Raw genomic sequence first — 24,075 nt, 5'->3', positions numbered from 1 at the left:
CTTAATACTTAAAACCCTTGTTGGCAAGCACAGCAGTCAGACGTTTTTTGTAGTTGATGATGAGGTTTGCACACATGTTAGATGGAATTTTGGCCCACTCCTCTTTGCAGATCATCTGTAAATCATTAAGATTTCGAGGCTGTCGCTCGGCAACTCGGATCTTCAGCTCCCTCCATTAGTTTTCGATGGTATTAAGGTCTGGAGACTGGCTAGGCCACTCCATGACCTTAATGTGCTTCTTTTTGAGCCACTCCTTTGTTGCCTTGGCTGTATGTTTCGGGTCATTGTCGTGCTGGAAGACCCAGCCACGAGCCATTTTTAATGTCCTGGGGCAGGGAAGGAGGTTGTCACTCAGGATTTGACGGTACATAGCTCCATCCATTCTCCCATTGATGCGGTGAAGTAGTCCTGTGCCCTTAGCAGAGAAACACCCCCAAAACATAATGTTTCCACCTCCATGCTTGACAGTGGGGACGGTGTTCTTTGGGTCATAGGCAGCATTTCTCTTCCTCCAAAAACAGCGAGTTGAGTTAATGCCAAAGAGCTCAATTTTAGTCTCATCTGACCACAGCCCCTTCTCCCAATCACTCTCTGAATCATCCAGATGTTCATTTGCAAACTTCAGACGGGCCTGTACATGTGCCTTCTTGAGCAGGGGGACCTTGCGGGCACTGCAGGATTTTAATCCATTACGGCGTAATGTGTTACCAATGGTTTTCTTGGTGACTGTGGTCCCAGCTGCCTTGAGATCATTAACAAGTTCCCCCCGTGTAGTTTTCGGCTGAGCTCTCACCTTCCTCAGGATCAAGGATACCCCACGAGGTGAGATTTTGCATGGAGCCCCAGATCGATGTCGATTGACAGTCATTTTGTATGTCTTCCATTTTCTTACTATTGCACCAACAGTTGTCTCCTTCTCACCCAGCGTCTTACTTATGGTTTTGTAGGCCATTCCAGCCTTGTGCAGGTCTATGATCTTGTCCCTGACATCCTTAGAAAGCTCTTTGGTCTTGCCCATGTTGTAGAGGTTAGAGTCAGACTGATTAATTGAGTCTGTGGACAGGAGTCTTTTATACAGGTGACCATGTAAGACAGCTGTCTTTAATGCAGGCACCAAGTTGATTTGGAGCGTGTAACTGGTCTGGAGGAGGCTGAACTCTTAATGGTTGGTAGGGGATCAAATACTTATTTCTCTGTGCACAATGCAAATAAATATATATAATTTTGACAATGTGATTTTTTATTTTTTATATAATCTCTCTCTCACTGGTAAAATTAACCTAGCCTAAAAATTCTAGACTGTTCATGTCTCTGACAGTGGGCAAACTTACAAAATCAGCAAGGGATCAAATACTTATTTCCTCCACTGTATATATATAGATATATATCTCTGTATAAACCAAAGTTTGTGTTTGCATTACCATTGATTTCAAGGATAATACTTCCGTTGCAGTTGGTTTCCGTTTGTTTCCATTCTGTTTTGTTTTTTTCGCAGAAACAATAGCGTAGTTGACTATGCTATTGTTTCCACGAAAATAAATGGAAACTTTACGGAATGGAAACAAACGGAAACCAACTGCAACAGAAGCGTTACCATTAAAATCAATGGTAATGCAAATGTTTCCGTTTGGCTTTCCGTTCATCGGTTCCTCCGACGGAAAGGTCGTACAGAACTGATAAACGGAAGTCCAACGCTGATGTGAACAGGCCCTTACAGGGTCAGACTTGTCAATCGTAGTAACAGACGGGTGTACACAAGGGGAGTTTGTGGGGTTAAAACCTCCATCTTGTGCACTCACTCCTTCTGGTTCTCCCCTGTGGCTCTCCACCTCGGCTGTTGCACATTAGACAGTCTGTATGTAATGCGGTCTGCTATGTGATGGTAAAAGGTAAACCATTACATGGTAGATGTTCACTTTTCACCAACAGCTGGCAGACAGCAATATAAACAGACAGCAGTTGGGTCAGAGAGGAAGGAGAGGTAGAGCTCCAGCGTCTCCACATCACTGCTGGTTGGGAGATGTCTTGTTCACTCACGAAGGTCAGTTTCTACCATGCAATTTTATACATGTAAGAATGTATTGTTGTTTTTGTTCCTTACTTTTATGTTCTTTCATTTTGTTTCTCTGCTATTGCTCTATTGATCTAGTACAAATGTTCATGTATGATCACAAAAAGTCCAATATGCAACCATTGATACTGCTCTGATATTTTGTATTTTATTTTCTTTGCAATAATTTTGTAATCGATCCTTTATTTTTCTCATTTTACCTTGTATGTACTTTACATTGTCTTTGCATACTTTTGTAAAATTGTATAAAAATCAATGTTCAGAAAAAAAATAAAAAAATGACTTGCCTTCCTGATATGTTGAGGATCCAGGTTATTTTCTTTTACAGACTGACATATGGCAAATAACGCCTGCTTCTCACACACAGGGCTGGAGAACAGGATTACAGACACCAACATAAGAAGTGTAGAATTTCTGTTATATTTCTCATCAGGAAGAACCTCTGGGTCCTGACCACTGCGAGACTGAACAAGAACAGTAATAGGATGGTAAAAAGAACAGAACGGCTGAACTCACATTTCCCCTGTCATTTGTAAAAAAAGAACCAATTCATGTTATGATGTTTAGAGACACTATTATAGAGACATCATATCATTAGAGGGACATTTTTGGATTATTTTGTGTTTCAAGGCATGTACAAATAAATTGGCCACTAGATCAGCACAACAAGCTATACTCCAGTCTGGTTAAGAAAAAAGTATATTGTTTCCATTTCGTCTTCTGCTCCTTCATTAAAAGTGTTGTCCAGGACTAGAAAAACATCACTGTTGTCTTTCAGAAACAGCACCACGCCTGTCCATGGGCTGGTATTACAGCGGAGCTCTAGTGAAGCGAATGTGGCTGAGCTGCAATACCACATACATCCTGTGGACATGTGTAGCACTGTTGTTGGAAGAAAACAGCCCTGTTTGTCGAATCCTGCAGTCACGTGATACTTTATTCCATCTGCCCCCTCTTCTAGAAAACTTACAAATAGTTGAAGAGGGGGCAGAGGGAGTTCAGTAACATAACTGCAGACAAATGGATTTGCATAGGAGCTGTATACGCAAAATAATGGAGCTTGTGGAAAAGTTTAAATGGGGAAACAAGAAAGAGTTTGTGAAAGACAAATAGAGGAATGATAAAAAAAAAACTGGAGCTATAACAGAAAAATAAAGAGGACTTGTACGCTCTCCTGACATGTCTGTTTAGTAAGTATTCCCAATGAAATAAGAATTCTGGTGCATCTTTGCTGAGAACCTGTGTTGTGTTGTTACTCTGTTATTCCTCCTGGACATGTATGAATACATTTACTGGGGGTTACCATTTCCCTTGTCAGAATGGTGTGGTCCTACACAGTGTGATGACTGTAGGGACACCACACCCTTGTCAATTTAGTTATATATTTCTAGGAGGAATAACAGAGGGATGGAACAAGGCACAGTTGTAAGAAAAGATGCTTCAGAATTGTTTTTTTTCATGAGGAATCCTTACTAAACAGAGGCGAGCTTTAGGTAACATATAATGTAGGATGATATTACCAAGTAAATCATTCCCTCCTGAACTTTCATGTAGACATTTTCAAAAGCCTTCTGCTGCAATTTCAAGGGGAGAGCCTGTAACTTTACATCCTGGAAGAGTCTGCAAATGATTAAGATAAAAATGTTATTTCTTTTTAACTCAGGACGTCTTACTTGGGTGTTTTCCTTTCATTAATTGAGAAGTTAAGAGGTTTAGAGGGCCGTATCCAGCCACATGATAGCCGTTCTTTTAGGCTAGCAGCATAGGGGCCATAGTTAATTCTCCCTACATATCAAACCCTCAAACAACACCCCCTCCTCCTTTACCAGTGGTGCATAGTTTTCTTAGCTGCAATTGACATCTGTAAATGGGACTATAAGCAATGGCTAGAACAATGCACGGCTGCTCGAGTCCCAGTCCCACTCCGATTGGCTAAATGTCCAACTTCATCCAAAAAGTGTTAAAAAGATAGAACCCCTTGAAACATCTTTAACCGAAGATACTACATGAAGTGGTTGTCTCATCAGAGCAATAATTTTTTATATTGAAGCCGATACTATGATTAGCTGGCGGCTGTTTCTCTGGCATCAGAAACCGCAGACAATTAGCGGTTATCGCCAAGGGAAGCTCCAGCTAGCCCTACATTTCTCCTACAGCGGCTACTGCAGGAGAAAGGAAGTATTACATGCTTCAAATGGGCCAGGTTGGCCAGAGTAAGACGCGTTGTTTGCAGTGGGTCTCCTCTCCGGATAATAAAGGGGATCCCGAACAAGAGGTCTATGGACATCCAAATGCCCTAATAGGGAACTTTTACAATATGATTATATAAGCAAACCCTTTTTTTCTCAAGTCACAATTGGTCTATAGTTTAAAATCAAACTATACTCAAAAAACAGGTGTGACATAAGTTAACCACAAAATCCCATTTTCCCCCAATATCACATACAGGGATCCAGATTTTCGCAAGGTCCTATTCCTGCCTGTGACGATGAGGAACAATTTAGTTATTCAGAGTACAAACAGGACTGTATAAATCTAAAATTCATGAACCCTCTGGAGTGTAACAAGGGAGAGTGGTAGGTCGGGGTTCTCTGCAGTGAAATCTCCATTTTCCATATTATACCTGTTTGCAGCCTGAGCAGCAAGCATACGAACTTGATGATGGGGATCTGCAAGAAATTCTGCGAATGCATCTCTTACAGAAAGATCCGTCTTTCCTACGGTGAGAATTGCCCACTTGCTCTGAGGGTCCACCTGTGATATAAACCATGCACGAGGAATACATTAAAACAAAAGGCTCATCAGGGAACACAGAATCTGCTGGAGCCCTAAAAGCCTACATGGACCCTCTATAGAATTTATGGATAGCTCTCACTATAAAAACCATGAACTCAGACTACCCTGTGGGCACCACCATCTTCAAAGTACGGTACTTGTCCGCTATCAGTCTCGCACCAGTATTAAGCCTTAGGTGGAGTTTGCCACCCGCTGCATTCCCAAACAACCCGACTCCTAGACATAATTTTTCTGCGGATTAGAAAATCTGCAACATTGCCGCAACACAATGGCCATCTGCTGCAAGCCCTAAAAGTCCTCTAGAATTTTTTTTCGCTACGTGTGAATGGGTTTTTGCAAACTCCAACCACACGTATTGGACTGTAAATTGTTGCTGATTTTCCATACAAAATCTTTACCAAAAATCCGCCGCAACGCTGCGATGTGGTAATATACCCTTACATGACGGCCGGCCTTGTAATACATGACAAGGTCGGATCTGCCATAGGGGCTGACTTGTGATAATGTTTCAAATGGAGGTTGATCTTTTTTCTGAAAACATTATTAGGGTCCATGAGTAAAGAAGTCCACAGATGACGAAAACAAAAAAGAAAAAACACCATGCCCCAATAGCTCTGACATTCTACATTGGCAAGTAATGCCGACAGCAATGCCCCTGAAATGAATAGGACTGTAGCACATATGTAACGCAACTATAATGAGACTGGGAAATGAATGGGACTATAATCTGCATGCATATACTGTATATCTTACTCTAGTTAAAGTTGTACCTCAATTACAGTCTTCATACAGTTCACAAGTGCCACGCGAACCATTGCTGTATATTTTCCTTCCTTTGTTAAATGCCTACGGACAATACGTGTGGAGATTAACTTCTGGTGACGTTTCCACTTCAGGTTTCGTTACAAATGATAAAATGTGACACATACCAGAAGGCATGAATGACATTGAGCAGCTGGCCATCCGCATCACATGTCTCCTCGGTGTCCCCTTCATCCTGCTCCAAACACCTTACAATAGGAAGGAGACTTCTGAGGATGGCGGTACAGACCTCCTGGTCTCGTCTGTAGGCGGAACAGACATCCCTAAAAGGAGAACATAGACAATGGATGCAAATAGGTCAGACAGATGCGTAATGTTTATACGCATTACGGATCCGTATAAACAGCGTTCATAGAAATCTATAGGCCCATAAGGTAACGCTGTGTGTCATATGGAGGGGCACACAGAGTTTTTTCCTCACAGATTCATAAAGAATCATGGCCTGTTCCAACACCCAAGATACGGTGATTCACAAAGGCAACATACAGTGGCCCGCAGAGTGCCTACAGGATCGCCATAGGGACTCTGTGTGCCGCCATGCTAGATCCATGTATATGGCGTCTAATACTCATCAGTCAAACAGATGAAAAACTTACGGAAGAACTTTCAGCAAGATATTAATGTCATCTACAGGCAAAGGAACGTCTTTTACAGGCAGATCATTCAGCAGCTGCAAGAACTGCAAGGAAATAAAGGAAACAGCAGAATAGATTAAAAGGCGTAGTGCTAAGAAAGCTTTTCCAGAATAGGGACACATTTTATGCTACACCCCCTTCAAAACAGCTGATCGGCGGGAGGCCCGGCAGGCGGACCCCGACCCGTTAGCTATTGATGGCCTATCCTGTTGTCATGCGTTACGGTGATACTACATATGTAAAGGTATTTTATGTTTTACTACATTTTGCACAATAAAGAGACTTTTAAACAAAAATAATTTGTTTTTGCTTGGCCACATTTCAAGAGCTAAAATTATTTCATGCAGCCATATAAACGCCAATTTTTTTGCGGGACGAGATGTAGTTTTTTGTGGTATTGTCTTTGGGTGCATGGGACTTATTGATGAACTTTTACAATTTTTGAGGCAGGAATGGATAAAAAAAAAGCACTTCTGCCACTGTTTTTTGGCATTTTTTTTCATATGGCGATCACCATGCTAAATTTACTATTTGGGTCGTTACGATTGCAGCAATTTTTTACACCTTTACAAAATAAAAGCGCGTTCGAGGCCGCCGATGGTTAATAGAGGGAGCCCCCTTCCCTGTCAGACCACTAAAATGTCGCATTCGCTATTAACCCCAGCATTTTCTCCAATCCCAGTAATTGCAGCGGGAGCCCATCTAACAGTTACATCCAGGCCTACGCAATCTCCAACACTTTTCTGTGACGTACATGTATATAAAAATGCGGGAAGGGGATAAGGACGCAGCCAATTTTGGCCTTGAGTATGCATTTTCATTTCCCTCACAGCTATGATTAATAAGAACTGCTGGCATCAATGAAACCTCCAATCCCAGCTGCCTAGCCCCTTAGATGCCCGCAAAAAATACTGTTTGCGGAGTAAACACATTATGTCAAGCCCAGTGACAGCAAACATTATCCTAAGTGGCCGCAGTTCACCGCTCTCATCTTACCACACGGAGATGCAGAGGTTTGCTTGTGTCTAATGAGGTATCAATGAGATTTAAAAGTCTTCTCCTTATGTCAGAAGGTCTGAAATTGACATTATGATTTATAGCAGCAGATGCACAGAAACACAGGAATTGCAGAGTCTGGGACAGCACCAGCTCAGGTTTGGTCAAATGTTCCTCCGATAATGGACTGACTGCACCTATAGAAATAAACATGAAATGACACTGTTACCGTCTACAACTCTGCTGCTCATCTACAAGGCTCGCTGCAATGCTGTGCAATCCCACGTCTCTGTATATAAACCTACCTGTGCGCTCTGATTATCTACTTACCTATCAATGTTGTCTCTCATCGAAAACCCCTCACTCCTGTCTCTGCAAGACTAAAGGTGGCCATACACAGACTAACGTCGGCCGAACTCGCTGATTTTCGACGAGACCGGCTTACCATCTAATGTTAGATGTTTGTTCTGCAGGTGTCGGGGCAAAAATAACGAAATATATTCGGCCGAGAGCTTTTGAAGGTGTATGGCCACCTTAAACAGTACTCATCACCAATAGGGGACTCTCATATTCTCTTTAAAAAAAAACGGTAACTACTGTATTAATACAGCAGTTACGGATCGGTTACGGATCGGTTACTGCTGTATTAATGCTTACTGACCGGTAACTGCTGTATTATTACGGTAGTTAGAGCTCTTTTATACAGAACGTGAGATCTTGCGATAACCAGCGAGATCTTGGTATAACCAGCGAGATCTTGGTATAACCAGCGAGATCTTGCATAATAAACCTGTAGACTGCCGTGGGGGATTGTGGGAGGACGCAGGTCATGCCGGGAATTAGCAAACCCGGAAGTTCAAACCCGAATCTCGGCGGAGAGTCGGGTAATTTGCATATTAAAACCAGGTCATGTAAGGAGCGCTTTAAAAAAAATAAAAATAAAAATTCTAATGACCTGTATTTACTAAAATATTATTTTATTAAGGGGCTAATGCTTTTTTAAAAAAAATTAAAACAAGTACCATATTGGTGCTGACCGATCCTTTTTAAGGAACTTTTTTGGCATACTGCTGGCCAATAGAACTCTATGGATACATTAGACGTACATGTCGGGAGTATTGCTGAATGTGGAGCCCAAATGTGGTGGGAATAAAGCTTTACATAGACTGTATGTAGCAAGAAGATTTACATCTAATATGATGAGATTTTATAGTTCTAGAAGGTGATCAATTCCCCACCAGTGATATTCTGTAGGTCTCCACAATCTATACTTTCTGTGGCTTCAGTAGAAGAGTGGTCATCAAAAAAGTCTGCATCTCCTGGGTCTTCTATATCCATTCTTGCCTCTTTGTCTATATCCATGGGATCTCCGTTTATGGCGTCAGCTATGGTGCCATTGCTACTCACCTGTGGACGCGGATTTATAAACCGAAAGTTATACATTTATAAAAGCTATTTATTCTTGTAAGCAAGATGCAAATATCTAAGTGTGATTTACCAGGCCACACACTTAGGTTTTATTTTGCCGATTGTTTAGGCTCAGGCTCCACGCCGACGTACGGCTTGTGACGGAGGTGGTAAAACTGCAACCTCACTGTTTCCTATAAGTCACGGAAATCTTGGACAAATCGCAAAAATTCTTGTGACTGCTGCAAAAAAACTTTTCCCTAGGGAAATACTGAGATTGTAAAATTTTACTGTGACCATCACATGACCAAAAGCCCCCGTGGATCCTTGGCCTTATACTGAACTTAAAAAAAAATCTAGAATATAGGCTTAACTTCACGGCCTAGGTTGAAAATGATGGACATGCATTTTTTTGACCTTATTATGTTACTATGAAACTAGGTTGCCTTACCAAATGTCGACATATTTCACATAAATCCGTTAACATCCTTGGTGTTAGAAGACGAAGAAACAGATCTGTAGAGAATCGAGCGGGGCCCATCTAAAAATAACAGAAGTGTAAGCAATAATGTAGAAAGAGGTCTAACCAGTAACTTGCATTACCGTGTGTGTGTGTGTGTGTGTGTGTGTGTGTGTGTGTGTGTGTGTGTGTGTGTTTGTGTGTGTGATATTAGCAGCTTTTTTTTTTTTTCTAATAGGTAAATTTAAGATTAGAGCACATTTCAATACATACATAAAATGGACACGGACCACGGTTTATTAACGAAGCATCACTCATTTAGTGACATTACCAAACCCGGTGCTTTTATTAATAGGAGTAGATCCTGTTGGTGTTTTTTGGTGTTTTTTTGGGGGGGGGGGGGACGGGGGGACACTAGTGTAGTCTGCTCTACTATACTAACAACAACAACAAAACGGACACCTGACATTACGGTTTTCCATTTAAAATCAATAAAAATGCATATGTAATGGAAGTTTTGATGCCGGTGTGGTCAGATCTTTATATATACAGTCTATAGTACTGAAGGTATATTACACTTGACACTATACCTTTGTGCAGTTGCAGACACAGCTCAGACACTGGGATATTAATGCCCCCAGTGATACAATTTTTGGTTCCTCACTTAATTTCCCTTTTAAAATTGAAGTGCTCTCTCCAGCACACTGCATCAACATCTGTAAAATAAAATAAAAATCTGTAAAAACGTATTTACTTAAAGGTAATGTATCATCAGAAAAGTCAAATATACATATTTAAAAAATAAAAATGTGGTTTTTTTTTGCGTGACTGAATTAAAAAATTCTTGAACTGTTTCAGTTGCGCACTAGAGCACAGACAATGAGCTGACATTTCCAGTTTTCTGCAACTCACTTGTCAGCTTTGCTGTATAGACTGGGACAGGGTCAGCAGAGGGCGGAGGATTTATTGACAGCTCCATAGTATTGCTGAAGGCTTAGATAAAGCAAGATAGTAACACTGTCGCTCCCGGACTCTGGGTAAGGGGGCAGTACTCCATTCCTGGACAGTAACAATCTAAGGCCAACATGTCTAACTTGATACGTTAAGTTTATCATACAGCAAGCGCCACGGTTATAAATTTGGCACATCTTCTGACTGCCTTTTCTAAGTTTATGCTGTCTAAATCTTAGACAGCATTAGTAAATCTGCCCTATTATTTTCCATCTAACGGATGAAACTAAAATGTAATACATGAAACATTAACTTTAATTATTTGATCTGTAAAGAATTACTGGACTCAAGACATTCAGCTCAATGCCAATGATTATTTCTTCTGCAATTTAGTTTTGTTTTTTTGACAGAATTTTCTGTATGTATACATTGGATAGTACTACTACTTTGGTTTCTTATTAGATAGGTATAGATTATGTAATATAAATACAAATTGCATGAAAGCAATTTATTTATTATATTTATATTTATCAACTAGCCTGGGAGAATCCATATTACAAATATACACATCCTTTCTGTATTGTCTAATAAACCGTGCAGCAGGATATATGTGCTTTATGGTAGCTGCAATAAAAAGGCATTGACAGAAGAGTCCATAGGCTAATACAGTCTCCAGCAAGTGATAGAGTACAGTCCCCTGTCCCAAAGATCAGGGAGTGGCAGGGGAATAAAAAAATTAATAGTGAGCTGCAAAAAAAAAGGAACCATCAACTTTTTGTCCGACATTTATTAATAATATTTAGGAGGGTGTTAATTGCAGAGGGTAGCTAGCGAAAATTGCGTCTAATTTACTAAAAGTGCACATCTCCTAAGAAATCTGGTGCACTTGGAATTGTCTGAATTTCTCTTTTACGTCTGCTATGAGCAGGTGCACATTTGCGGCACGAATTTGCGTGTTTTGTTTTTTTTATAATTTTGTCTTTGATAAAAAAAAAAGGTCTAGAAGTACTTATAATCTGTGCAATTTCTAGCAGAATCCGGAATAAATTGAATAATAAATATAGACCCTTGGGTGTGCTTCAGTGGCCGGTGTAGTTTTTTTAATATATATTCTTATATTCGAAACCGGATTTAAATAATAGGTAATTTTTCTTACAGACCTATTTCCCTGTTGAACACGGATGCTAAACTTTTTGCCAAAGTGTTGGCGGGAAGGTTAGCTAAAGTAATCTCTACTGTAGTACATAGTGATCAGCAGGGATTTATTTCTGGTAGAACGGTCAACCAGTGTGTTCGTCGGGTATTTGGGAATATTCAAGTTACACCAGGAGAGGCCCCCAGCTCCATTCTGTCTCTCGATGCAGTTAAAGCATTTGACAGAGTGGAGTGGGGCTATTTATGGGTAGTCATGAGAAAGCAAGGTTTTGGAGAATCTTTTATAGGAATGGTTAAATTATTATATAATGGTCCTAGAGCAAACATTAACATAAATGGTAAAGAACTCAGAATTTTTCAATTTAAAGAGGCTCTGTCACCAGATTTTGCAACCCCTATCTCCTATTGCAGCAGATCGGCGCTGCAATGTAGATAAGAGTAACGTGTTTTTTTTCAAAAACGAGCATTTTTGGCCAAGTTATGACCATTTTTATATTTATGCAAATGAGGCTTTCTTAAGTACAACTGGGCGTGTTTAAAGTTATGTACAAGTGGGCGTGTATTGTGTGTACATCTGGGCGTGTTTACTTGTTTTACTAGCTGGGCGTTGTGAATAGAAGTGTATGATGCTGACGAATCAGCATCATCCACTTCTCTTCGTTACCACCCAGCTTCTGGCAGTTCACAGACACGCTGTGGCGTCACTTCCTGCCCCAGGTCCTGCATCGTGTCGGACGAGCGAGGACACATCGGCACCAGGCGACAGAGGCTACAGTTGATTCTGCAGCAGCATCGGCGTTTGCAGGTAAGTCGATGTAGCCTCTGTCGCCTGGTGCCGATGTGTCCTCGCTCGTCCGACACGATGCAGGACCTGGGGCAGGAAGTGACGTCACAGCGTGATCTCTCGAGGACACGCTGTGTGTCTGTGCTCTGCCAGAAGCTGGGTGTTAACGAAGTGAACTGGATGATGCTGATTCGTCAGCATCATACACTTCTATTCACAACGCCCAGCTAGTAAAACAAGTAAAAACGCCCCGATGTTACGCACAATACACGCCCAGTTGTACTTAAGAAAGGCTCATTTGCATAAATATAAAAATGGTCATTACTTGGCCAAAAATGCTCGTTTTTGAAAAAAACAAAACGTTACTGTAATCTACATTGCAGCGCCGATCTGCTGCAATAGGAGATAGGGGTTGCAAAATCTGGTGACAGAGCCTCTTTAAGTAGGGGCATAAGACAGGGTTGTCCTCTTTCTCCCCTACTCTTTGCATTGGCAATGGAACCTCTTGCCTGTTTGATTAGAGAGGATGGAAATATTGTGGGTTTTGGAGCTAGGGGGGGGGAAGAGGATAAAATAATTTTATAAGCGGACGACCTTTTATTTATTTTTTTACGAACCCGGAAGAAAAATTGGATTATGTTATATCTATTATACAAAGATTTGGATTCTATTCTGGTCTAAAGATCAATTGGGAAAAATCCATATTAATGCCACAAGATAAAAGTGATTTAGTACTACAAACAAAAATTCGAATCATATATCCAGGAGAAAGCTTTAGATATTTGGGTATAGAAATGTCAAATAATATAAAATAATTTTTGGATTATAATTTGTTCCCCCTTATAAAGGAAATGGAAAAAAAATTAGAATATGGAACGAATTGCCAATATCAAAAGCAGATAAAATTGCCTTGATTAAAAAAGTGTTGATCCCGAAACGTTCATGTGTTTTTGGGGTTAGCCCGGTGTGGATACAAGATAAATATTTTAAGAAAATCATAACCATCTTTAATAACCTGATTTGGGGAAGGAAGAGAGTTCGGATTAAGCTAGACTACTTATGTCCTTCGAGAGAACAAGAAAAAAAAACTCTCTCCAGGTTGTATAAATCCCTGATGGAAATAAAGTCAAGGAAAATAAAATTCAATTGTGGTATAAAATGGGAGAAGGAATTGAATAACGATTGTGTTCTTGATTGGAATATAATATTTAAAAATATTTGTAAACTATCAATAAGCATGAACCATCAGCTTATTCAGTTCAATTTGATACATAGGCTTTACTATACTCCAGCCCTTTTGAGTAAGTTCTCGATTAATAAAGCTTCTAACTGTCCCAGATGTGGTGCAGCGGAAGCAAACTATTTGCACATGTTATGGAATTGTATTAAGATTGCTGATTACTGGAATAGAATTTTTAAAAAAATTCTGGAAAAAATAGATCCAGATATAGTGTTTCAACCTCAACTGGTATTGCTGGGTGATGACTACGAATTAAACATTTCTAAGGAAAAAAATGTGGATTAATAAAACCATTATTCATTGCAAAATTACTAAGAGTTAGAAAGTGGATATCTAGCTCCCCACCGGAGGTTAATGCTTGGGTAAATAGTGTGAAAATTACAATGAAATATGGGAAAATCTATAATCAAGGCAAACACTGTAAAACCTATTGGGGGGAGTGGTAAGAATTTTTGGTCTTTTTGTATTTCTCTTTAACCAAGATCGGTCTTGAGAGGGTGGGAGTAGGAAGTAAAGGTAAAAATATGTGTATAGTTGTATTTTCTTTATTCCTTACTTGTATGAAATTTTATATTGTATTGAATAAATATAAATTTGAAAAAAAATAATAGGTAATTTTTTGCTAATATATTCCATTTAAACCTACATCTATTAGAATTTGCAACTTAGTAACCCGCAACACACACATATTTATAATGTTTTTGAATTTTTACCAAATGTGAGACTCATTCGTAAGTGGGAGCACCGCCTACCTTGGCTTTCTGGAATAAATTAGACTGGCACGCCTCATCTTCACTGATAATCTTCGCATGGCAGTAACAAGCTAACACTCCCGTCAAGAGACTTGCACATTGGACCAAGGATTCTGGCGGTGTAGTCTAGGTTAAAGAAAAACAATAAAAACATTGGGCAGGAAATTACCGAATAAATTATGGCAGATGGTTTGGTCCAGGGCAACCAAAAGCTTCATTGTGCACCTTATATAAGGAATCAAATCAAGTTCCTTATGACCTGGTATCATACTCTTGAGCGGCTCCATGGGCATAACTAAAGCGTTCCAAATTTTTGTTGCCGTTGTAGTTCCCCCGGTGGCTCACTGTACTATATATTCTGGGAGTGCCTGCTAATGGTTTCCTATTGGGAGGAGGTCAACCTTCTTCTCAGGGGGGCGTTTGATCATTCCATTGCCGGAGATCCATTAACGTATCTTTTCAATAGATCTCCTAAAGATTAAAGTAGGTCGATGCCAGGCGGCTCCTCCACATATTGACTGCTGTCCAGGAGACATACAGCTCCTACTATTAGGTCGGACCTATATGCTTGTGTTAAAGATCTTCGTTCTATGGGGTATTTGACATCTCGTATAGTCTTAGAACCCATCTTTAATCCGTGCTACTAAGAATTGTTTCTCAGATATTATTTTCTATGTGACTGCTGTGTTTATTCCCCATACTTTTTTTCTTTCCTTCTCTTTTCCTTATTGTTAATTTCCCAGATGTATGCTTACAACTGATATCTATTTGATGTGCAAATATGGAATATATCATGTTCCCCACTTCCCCCTTGATATCCTATAATTATTTGTTTCTTTAAAAATTTCAATAAACAAATAGTTGATAAAAAACAAAAATTTGGGAAAATTTACGATACAAATTGCATCTGAATTCTGTCTCAAATTCAGCTAGAATTCTGGGGTACATGCTGGACAAGGGGGTGTGGTCTAATGGGAAAGGGAGTGGTCTTTTGAAAGGAGTGTGGCTTACAATGTGACACCATGCATCGAAAATGCGCCAAAATTTTGATGCAAATAAACTGGTGTAAAGTAAGCCCACTAATAGGTGGTATAAGGAAGAGACATATGTCTAGCTAGATGCGCCAAATTGTGCGCCAAATCATCCAGCATGCACCACTTTGATAAATTAGGTGCATTTTCTGTCTGAAATATAGACTGCATTAGTAAAACAAGCCAGCCCTGCCCTTACTGCAAAGTTTTTTCTCTATTAAAGTGAATAAAAGTTATGGAACCCATTGTAGATGAACCCAGGAATAAAGTAGAGGAACTGCATGAGAACAGCCTCCAATACCTCAGAGGAATAGCAGTTGAGTAGCTGCTCGGAGACTGTAAGCAGATCCAGCTCCAGCTTCTTTCTTATACACTGATGCACAGTCAGATACGGGGAGCTCGTTTCTTGACAAATTGCTGAATCTGACGCACTGGACAACACAGATACTTCATTAAAAGAGGAGACAAGATGGAGTTCTTCAATATCGGGGAAACCAGTAGCATCGCTTCCTTTTTGCTGGTGAGAGCTGTAAACGAAAATAATAGAACCACAAACTAAATAGTGATCAGTAACAATGCCGATGTCATCTATAAGAAACTAGTCATATTACCTTCTTCTCCCATCATTAATCTAGAATGGTAAATGTCGTACTGGCAAACAGCAACACTGGACTTCATTAAATGGGTTTTCCGGGACTGTAATGTTTAGAATAGGCCATCAATATCTGAATGGTGAGGGTCAGAATCCTGGCATCCTCGCCAATCAGCTCAACGAAGGAGCGCTGGATCCCCTTCAATGTTTACCCAGGCATAGCCCCGTACTTTTGGTTGTGGCTGTGGCTGGTACTGCAGCTCACACCTGCTCGGTATCATTCAAGTGAATGGGACTGAGCTGCAGTACCAGACACAGCCACAACCAAATGCACGGCGCTGTGCCTGGGGAAACATTAAAGGGGACCTATATTCAGCCTATTGACTGGGGTGTTGTGAGTTGGACCCCCATCAATCAGATATTGATAGGTTCTCAATATTACAGTCTCTGAAAAACCCCTTTAGGCCCCATGCACACGACAGTAAAATCACCTGTAATTACGGACCGTACTTACGGTCCGTAATTACGGGCCCATTCATTTCTATGGCCGACGGACACCTTCCCATATATCTACATGTCCTCATTTCCGGACTGTGCTCCTATACTTTATAATGGGAGAACGGCCTGTAAAAACGTCCGGCTGCCTGCGGCCGGCCGTGCCCGTAATTATGTGTCGTAAGTACAGGCACGGTCGTGTGCATTGAGCCTTAATGCTGCATGGTCTAAACCACTATGTGGTTAAGATGATCCCATGTGAGACACTCATTCCCACAATTCACTTTTTTTGTCTGGTAAAGAAAACATGTATAAAGTTAATGCCTAACTTCAGCCAAAGCTAAAAATTCAGGGTTGACTACCTTTCATCCGAGAATACCAGCCTTCATAAATTCACTGTGTCCTTTTAGTGGACAGCTGGTGGTCACCGATGACGTCTACTTTCCCAACAGAACGAATATCTCCAGTGCCTACTGGTGACCACCAACTCTCAAGTGTAAGAAGGAAAAACTTTTGATATATCAGCTTCTTAGACCTCTGTAAATGTGAAAAAGGGAGAGGTGGTACACTAGAATTAACCCAGTTTTTCAGGTTTTGAGTGGATTAAGGCCTCATGTATCCACATATGCAGGAGACTCTAGGGCGGCACACAGAGCCAGAGAGAATACCCCCGTAACATGGCATACAATGGGGAATGTCACCATTTTTTTCAGTGGGATTGGTGCAGAGAAAAATCCTGTGTTTAGAATCGAATGCATGTGGAGGTATAGTAGGGTCCCATAGAGGTCTATTACAACCCCGTAGAACTTGGGAGTCACATGTATTCTACCTTTATCTTCTCTCCCTATCACTGTTGTCACATATGCAAAGCCTGCCAGTTACTAAACTGTTAAATAATGTTAATTTCTGAAATTCTACTCACCACTCTAAAATGCTTCCAAAATAGTCCATAGCAGCGCTGGAATTCTTCATTGTGAGGCTAACAAGAGCTTTCTGTAAGGATGGTTGGGAAAAGTACCTGAGGATGTCACCAAACACACAAAGTGAGCCGTCTCTGCAACCAAATGTTCCTATTAAATGGAGTCTGTCACCACAATTGACCCACCCCACCCCCGCACCCCACCCCCCACACACTGCTAGATAGGTGTAGAGGAGACAAGTTTTATCGTACCTATGCCGGCGATCATACTTTATGCTAATGAGATGTGAAATCTCAAACTTTTCCGCTGTTACCTTCCCCAACCCCTCCCCTTAGCTCTTGAATGAGGGCTTTAGTGGCTAGCGAGTTAGAACGCAGGAGACCGCTTTTTTGCAGGGGGAAAAAAAAACGTATTATAATGTGTCCGTCATATCTATCATGGTTACTGTAGGAATTGGAAGCCAAGACCCCGGTGTCAGCAGAATACTTTTTTGTGCCTATAGATGAGATATATAGTAGACCAAACACTGGCAAGGAAACAAATTGTAGGAATTACTTTTATGTTACAATAATTTTTATTGAAGGTTTACAAGAAAAGGTAAACTGTACATCAAACCATGCAAACAGTAGGGGGCAATCCCCAAAAATCCAATCATAACATACAAATATAAGGAATTACTTTTAAAACTGCAACTGGCTACAGATGTAGTGATTACTTTGCCAATCAACATGTATCAGCTGTCCACAGAAGAAGTAATAAATATCTGACCGCTGAGGGCACCACTGCTGGCGCTCCCACTGATCACTAGAATGGGCATCCCGAGGCCCCTGTTCCTCATCATTGCACAAACGTAGTGAGGAGAACTTTGAATGGAGCGGCGGTCGAGAATGTGCGGTGCTGCTCCATTCAATTTCAGTGGGAATGATAATGACAGCCAAGTAGGGCTGGGCAATTAATCGAAAAATAACCGAAACCGAGACCCAGTGCAATTAACAGACGTCATGTTGCGCATTTCATTTTTTTCTATATTTTTTAATTTATTTATTATTTTCCCGGTTTCTGCATCTTCAGGACGCAGGTAAAGTTGAATCCAATTGTAGAGAATAACTGTGTGGAGGGCAGTTATAGGGGCATTATACTGTGTGTGGGCATCTATGGGGCATATTACTGTGTGGGGAGTACTATGGGGGCAATATACTGTGCGGGGGGAGTGTCAGGGGGTATATTATACACAGCAATATACAGCAGGCTCAGGAAAAATATTAATTCAATGGCATAGCGTGCAAATAGGGGGCGTGGTATGCAAAAAGGGGAGGGCTAAATAATTGTTCATTAATCGCAATCGAGATGTAAAGGATCTGCCAGACACAGCTTCTGTGTCGACGCCCGTGGTTAATCAGTCTGCACCTGCTCCTAAGTCTGATAGAGTGACTCGATCTGCTACCACTCAGGCTGTTCGGCTGAGGAGTGGGAGAACCTATCACAGCTTGGCCAGACGGAGCTAGCTCCCGCCCTCGGTCTATTTATACCTTCATTTCCTGCTCTTCCTTGCCTGTGATTCTGTCTGGTTTCCTGGCTCTGCTGTTCCTGCTAGTACTATTGACCTCTGCTTCAAATTAACCCTTGCTTTACGGACTACTCTCCCCGCTCTGCGTTTGGTACCTCGTACACTCCTGGTTTGACTCGGCTCGTTCACTACTCTTGTTGCTCACGGTGTTGTCATGGGCAACTGTCCCATTTCCCTTAGCTCAGACATGGGCAAACTACGGCCCGCGGGCCACATACGGCCCGTTAGGCTTTTTAATCCGGCCCGCCGAACTTGTCCAAATCATAGTAAAAACCTCCTTTTTTTTCCCCTTTCCCTGCAATGCCCACGTTTTCCCAATAGATGGCGCACTCAAAACACATTGACCGTTGTCCTTAACGCCGAAGGACGGATATATCCGTCCTCAGCAGCTGCTAGTTCGCGCAGGAGGACGGATATATCCGTCCTGTGATGGCGCGGGTACTGCCAGTGTACCCACGCGATCAGCGGCAGGAGCACGGCTGTTATACACAGCCTGGCTCCTGCTGCAACTGCCGGAATCGAAGCGCGCTCCGATTCCGGCAGTTTAACCCATTAAATGCCGCTGTCAATAGTGACAGCGGCATCTAATGTGTTTGACAGAGGGAGGGAGCTCCCTCTGTCACCCGATCGGCGCCCCCGCAAACAAATCGCGGGTCGTCGTCGGGTTTCCATGACAGCCGGGGGTCTAACAAAGACCCCCAGGTCTGTCTTCCGCAACTGCCTGTTTGGCGATGCCGGAGGCATGACCTAACAGGTTGCCTGTCAGTTTTACACTGACAGGCAATAATGCTTTGGTATACTAAGTATACCAAAGCATTATATATGCGATCGGCACATCGCATAGTGAAGTCCCCTGGTGGGACTTAAAAAAAAAATGTCAATCAGTTAAATAAAGTTTGTTGAAAAAAAATAAAATAATTACAGTCAAAATCAAATAAAACTACTTTTTTTGCCCAAAAAGTGGTTTTATTCAGTAAAAGTGTCAAAACAAATAACACATACACATATATGGTATCCCCGCGATCGTAACAACTTGACCAATAAAATGAACACATTAATGAAACCGCCGGATGTACGGCGTCCAAAAAACCCGCAAAAAACAACGGCAAAATTCTCTCTTTTCTCCCATTCCCCCCATAAAAAATAAAATAAAAGTTAATCTATAAGTCCTATGTACCCCAAAATAGTACTAATGAAAACTACGCATTGGCCCGCAAAAATCAAGCCCACATACGGTCACATCGACGGAAAAATAAAAAAATGACGGCTCTTGGAACGCGGCGATGGAAAAACAAGTAATTTTTTTCTAAAAGGGTTTTTATTGTGCAAACATAGGAAAACATATAAAACCTTTACATATTTGGTATCCTCGTAATCGTGCCGACCCGTAGAATAAAGGTAACATGTTATTTATGCTGCATAGTAAAGGGCATAAATTTATAACGTGAAAATTAATGCTGGAATAGCTGCTTATTTTCAATTCTCTCCTAAAATAAAGTTAATAAAAGTTAATCAATATATTGTAAGCATCTAAAAATGGTGCAATTACAAAATACAACTCGTCCCGCAAAAAACAAGCCCTTATACGGCTATGTCGACGGAATAAAAAAAAAGTTACGACTCTTGGAATGCGACCATGAAAAAACAAAAAATAATCCTTGGTCATTAACGTGCAAAATGGCCCGGTCATTAAGGGGTTAATGTGGCGCGTATTTCTCTTTATTTCACTTTAATTTTCACTTCGTTTCACGTCACCATTAAGCCCTTCGGTTTTCAAAGAGTACAATATCAGCCGTCACTTTGCCACGAAGCATGCAAACTATGCTAGCAAGCAGTCAACACAAGAACGGGCGGCTACTGCTCAGAGGTTGGCAGCTAATTTACAGAGTCAACAGAACTTTTTTCTTGATAAATCACAGTGCGTATGTTATTTTAATCTATTTACATTTCCTCCTCCCAGTATCTGCGAAATAGTATGTAAATGCCATATCTTGCATATTCCTTGAGACAAATTTATTAACTGATAAGGGCTATTTTTCACATTTGAAAGACAGTTAATAAATTGGGTTGTAGTGTTCTTACTGTGCTATGAGGTTTGCACACACTACATTTAATGCTTTAGTATATCCGGCCCAAACACTCCCTCCAAATGCTCCTGGCCCGGCCCCTCTGTCAAATTTTAGAACCCATTGTGGCCCGCGAGTCAAAAAGTTTGCCCACCCCTGCCTTAGCTTCTGCGTACCCTTGTCTGTTTGTCTGTCGTGCACTTATTGAGCGTAGGGACCGTCGCCCAGTTGTACGCCGTCGCCTAGGACGGGCCGTGCAAGTAGGCAGGGACTGAGTGGCGGGTAGATTAGGGCTCACCTGTCTGTCTCCCTACCAATTCCATTACACGAGGTTACATGTTCAATTAATCGGGATTTTGATTTAGGTCATAATCACCCAGCCCTACAGCCAAGTATAATGCTCAGCTGTTTCCGTCAGCCGCATAGACATTGAATGGAGCGGCAGGGCGCGTGCTTATCCACTCATGCTCCTCCTCACCGCAGGGGGTGTAGTGAGGAGGAACAGGGGACTCTGGATCCCTGTCCTAGTGATCAATGGGGGTCCCAGGGATGAGACATTAATAACATATACTGGTCCATTGTCCTATTAGTACAATAGAAATAACTGTTGCAGAACAACGAAAATCTAGCAATGTTATCGTATGGTGCAGTTTCTGTCTGTCTGGTCTAACTTTAATAAAGTAGTATATCTCCCCCAATATCTTTAAAGTAAACGTGCACCTTTCATGATCATGTTGTTTTAAGGTCCATTCATGCGGATTAATTTCTTAATATATCTTTATAGCAATCACAGCTTTGTTTTTCTGATACAGAGCTCCCAATCCCCTGTATAGATATAGGGTTTAAATTCAACATGATGACTGCCTGCAGTCACCACTAGAGGGAGCATGGGAGTATACTGCATACTGTCTAACTATTGAGTTCAATGTATAACAGTAGTTACATTGTCAAGAAAACAACACACGAAAAAAATGTGAACTAAGCAACATCTAGATATCAATATACTTCATTGTACCAAAAAAATAAATCAATAACTAAACAGGGATCCACTGTTGTCCCATTTAAGTAGAAGACCCAGTTCACGCAGAATTTGTAGGCTGATTTTGATGCGGAAACCCCATCGCAATCAATGCCAAATAACACTCTCCACATTGATTTCAATGGGAGGTAGAGATTTTCTTTCCCCAGGCGATTTTTGTCCACTCGTGGAAAAAAAAAACTTCATGCCCTATCTTCGAGCGGTCTCAGAGTCTGAACCTCCATTAAAGAGGCTCTGTCACCAGATTATCAAATCCCTATCTCCTATTGCATGTGATCAGCGCTGCAATGTAGATAACAGCAAAGTTTTGTTTTTTTTAAAAACGATCATTTTTGCCCAAGTTATGAGAAATTTTATATTTATGCAAATGAGCTTTTCAACGGACAACTGGGCGTGTTTTCTTGTTTTACCAACTGGGCGTGTATTGTGTTTTTACCAACTGGGCGTGTTTACTGGTTTTACCAACTGGGCGTTGTGAATAGAAGTGTATGACCCTGACAAATCAGCGTCATGCACTTCTCATCATTCCCACCCAGCTTCTTTCACTGCAGACACACAGCGTGACGTCACCCACAGGTCCTTCAACCTTGGCGTCGGACAGAGAAGATACATTGGCTCCAGGCGTCCGAGAGGGTAATATGCTCGTCTCTAGGGAGTTTACTATGCTTACCTGCACATGGTGATGCTGCTGCAGATTCAACTGTACCCTCTGACGACTGGAGCCGATGTTTCTTCTCTCTTCTGACGCCAAGGTTGAAGGACCTGTGGGTGATGTCACGCTGTGTGTCTGCAGTGAAAGAAGCTGGGTGGGAACGATGAGAAGTGTATGACGCTGATTTGTCAGCGTCATACACTTCTATTCACAACGCCCAGTTGGTAAAATCAGTAAACACGCCCAGTTGGTAAAAACACAATACACGCCCAGTTGGTAAAACGAGAAAACACGCCCAGTTCTCCATTGAAAAGCTCATTTGCATAAATATAAAATTGCTCATAACTTAGGCAAAAATAATCGTTTTTAAAAATAAAAAAAACTTTGCTGTTATCTACATTGCAGCGCTGATCACATGCAATAGGAGATAGGGATTTGATAATCTGGTGGCAGAGCCTCTTTAAAATCAATGGGTGGCAGAAAAATGGCAGAGAATTTTTGGATGTAATTTTTGACACGCAGGATCGAGCTGCTACCAATCACATATAAGTTCATAACTTACATGTGATCGATTACAGATGGATCTTGCGTGTCTGACCCGCAGACACTGAACCTGTCAGGTCCGTGGGACTGACGGATTCATTGTAAAGCGAACGGATACAGCTGCTCTGTATAGAGAATACAAAACAGCTCTATCTCCAAAATTAAAACACATTTTTTATATAAACTATATACAAAGTTACACTAAACATACTGACTGATCTATTGATTATAAAAAACAAAAAACAGAACTCAAAGCTGTACAAAGCCATTAAGGTTTGGCTGCACATGCGATCATTTGTACAAAAGTGACATTGGTTGGATGGAATTGTCTTGTTCGTAAAATTGTTACGTGTACTTCTAATTGTTCAGATTTTGACCAGGGCTCACATATGGCGATAGCTCATCGCCTGTGAACTGACAAATCGCTACCTCTGTAGTCACATTTAGGCCTACAGTGATAACTATGGCATAATACAACCTGGAACATATTGCATGTGTAATACCACTTACTGGTTTATTAATGGTGCGTGTTCATTTATGTCCTCCATTTCATCATCCAAATGACCAAACAGCAACCACTTGATGATCTCTTCCTTCAGCAATCTTTTACCACAATTGCCCTCATGAAACGGTTGCTCAAGGTTTGAAGTAAGATGATCTGGGACGACGCAGGAAGTGAGCGCCAAACACAAGCACTGAACTGCGAAGCTAAAAGAAATAAACACCATTAGAAAATATCACTGTCCCATATGCAGACATTAAACTATAATCTTGACATATTTCACTCTATGATAATAAATATATGAACTGTAGAAGCTTAAAGGTAATGGGTCATCAGAAAATGATCTATAGTTTAAATCAAGCTTTTATGTTAATCATATATTAATAATTTTTGGCTATTTTTTTTTTTTGGCCATCATATTAAAAAATAATCCTAAAATCTTGCAGTTTTCGCTTTGGCCACTGAGCCTCACAATAGACTGACCCTTCCTGATCTATAGAGATCACTTCTCAGCATTCATCTCATTATTATCACAGGTGGGATTATAATGACAGGCAACACCTACATATAGAAAATACAGGATTCACCATTGATAATAG

At 41.0% G+C, this 24,075-nt stretch overlaps 1 protein-coding gene across 1 annotated transcript in view; it reads right to left on the bottom strand.

Annotated features, from left to right (window-relative positions):
• ATM (ATM serine/threonine kinase) overlaps nucleotides 1-24,075 on the bottom strand; it is a 123,215-nt gene that overhangs the window by 80,639 nt on the left and 18,501 nt on the right. The window contains exons 12-25 of the mRNA XM_075851593.1: nucleotides 23,485-23,682; nucleotides 17,110-17,205; nucleotides 15,402-15,627; nucleotides 14,070-14,195; nucleotides 9,778-9,903; nucleotides 9,179-9,268; nucleotides 8,559-8,727; nucleotides 7,321-7,517; nucleotides 6,286-6,368; nucleotides 5,797-5,952; nucleotides 5,638-5,713; nucleotides 4,695-4,825; nucleotides 3,592-3,691; nucleotides 2,359-2,535 (exon numbers count right to left, since the gene is read on the bottom strand). Of these exons, the coding sequence (XP_075707708.1) occupies nucleotides 2,359-2,535; nucleotides 3,592-3,691; nucleotides 4,695-4,825; nucleotides 5,638-5,713; nucleotides 5,797-5,952; nucleotides 6,286-6,368; nucleotides 7,321-7,517; nucleotides 8,559-8,727; nucleotides 9,179-9,268; nucleotides 9,778-9,903; nucleotides 14,070-14,195; nucleotides 15,402-15,627; nucleotides 17,110-17,205; nucleotides 23,485-23,682 (1,951 nt within the window). The remainder of the gene's footprint in view (nucleotides 1-2,358; nucleotides 2,536-3,591; nucleotides 3,692-4,694; nucleotides 4,826-5,637; nucleotides 5,714-5,796; nucleotides 5,953-6,285; nucleotides 6,369-7,320; nucleotides 7,518-8,558; nucleotides 8,728-9,178; nucleotides 9,269-9,777; nucleotides 9,904-14,069; nucleotides 14,196-15,401; nucleotides 15,628-17,109; nucleotides 17,206-23,484; nucleotides 23,683-24,075) is intronic.

This window comes from Rhinoderma darwinii, chromosome 2, assembly GCF_050947455.1.
Source record: "Rhinoderma darwinii isolate aRhiDar2 chromosome 2, aRhiDar2.hap1, whole genome shotgun sequence".
Lineage (NCBI taxonomy): Eukaryota > Metazoa > Chordata > Amphibia > Anura > Rhinodermatidae > Rhinoderma > Rhinoderma darwinii.
Note: the sequence above shows the minus strand (reverse complement) of the source record. Positions and strands in the feature narration are given on the sequence as shown.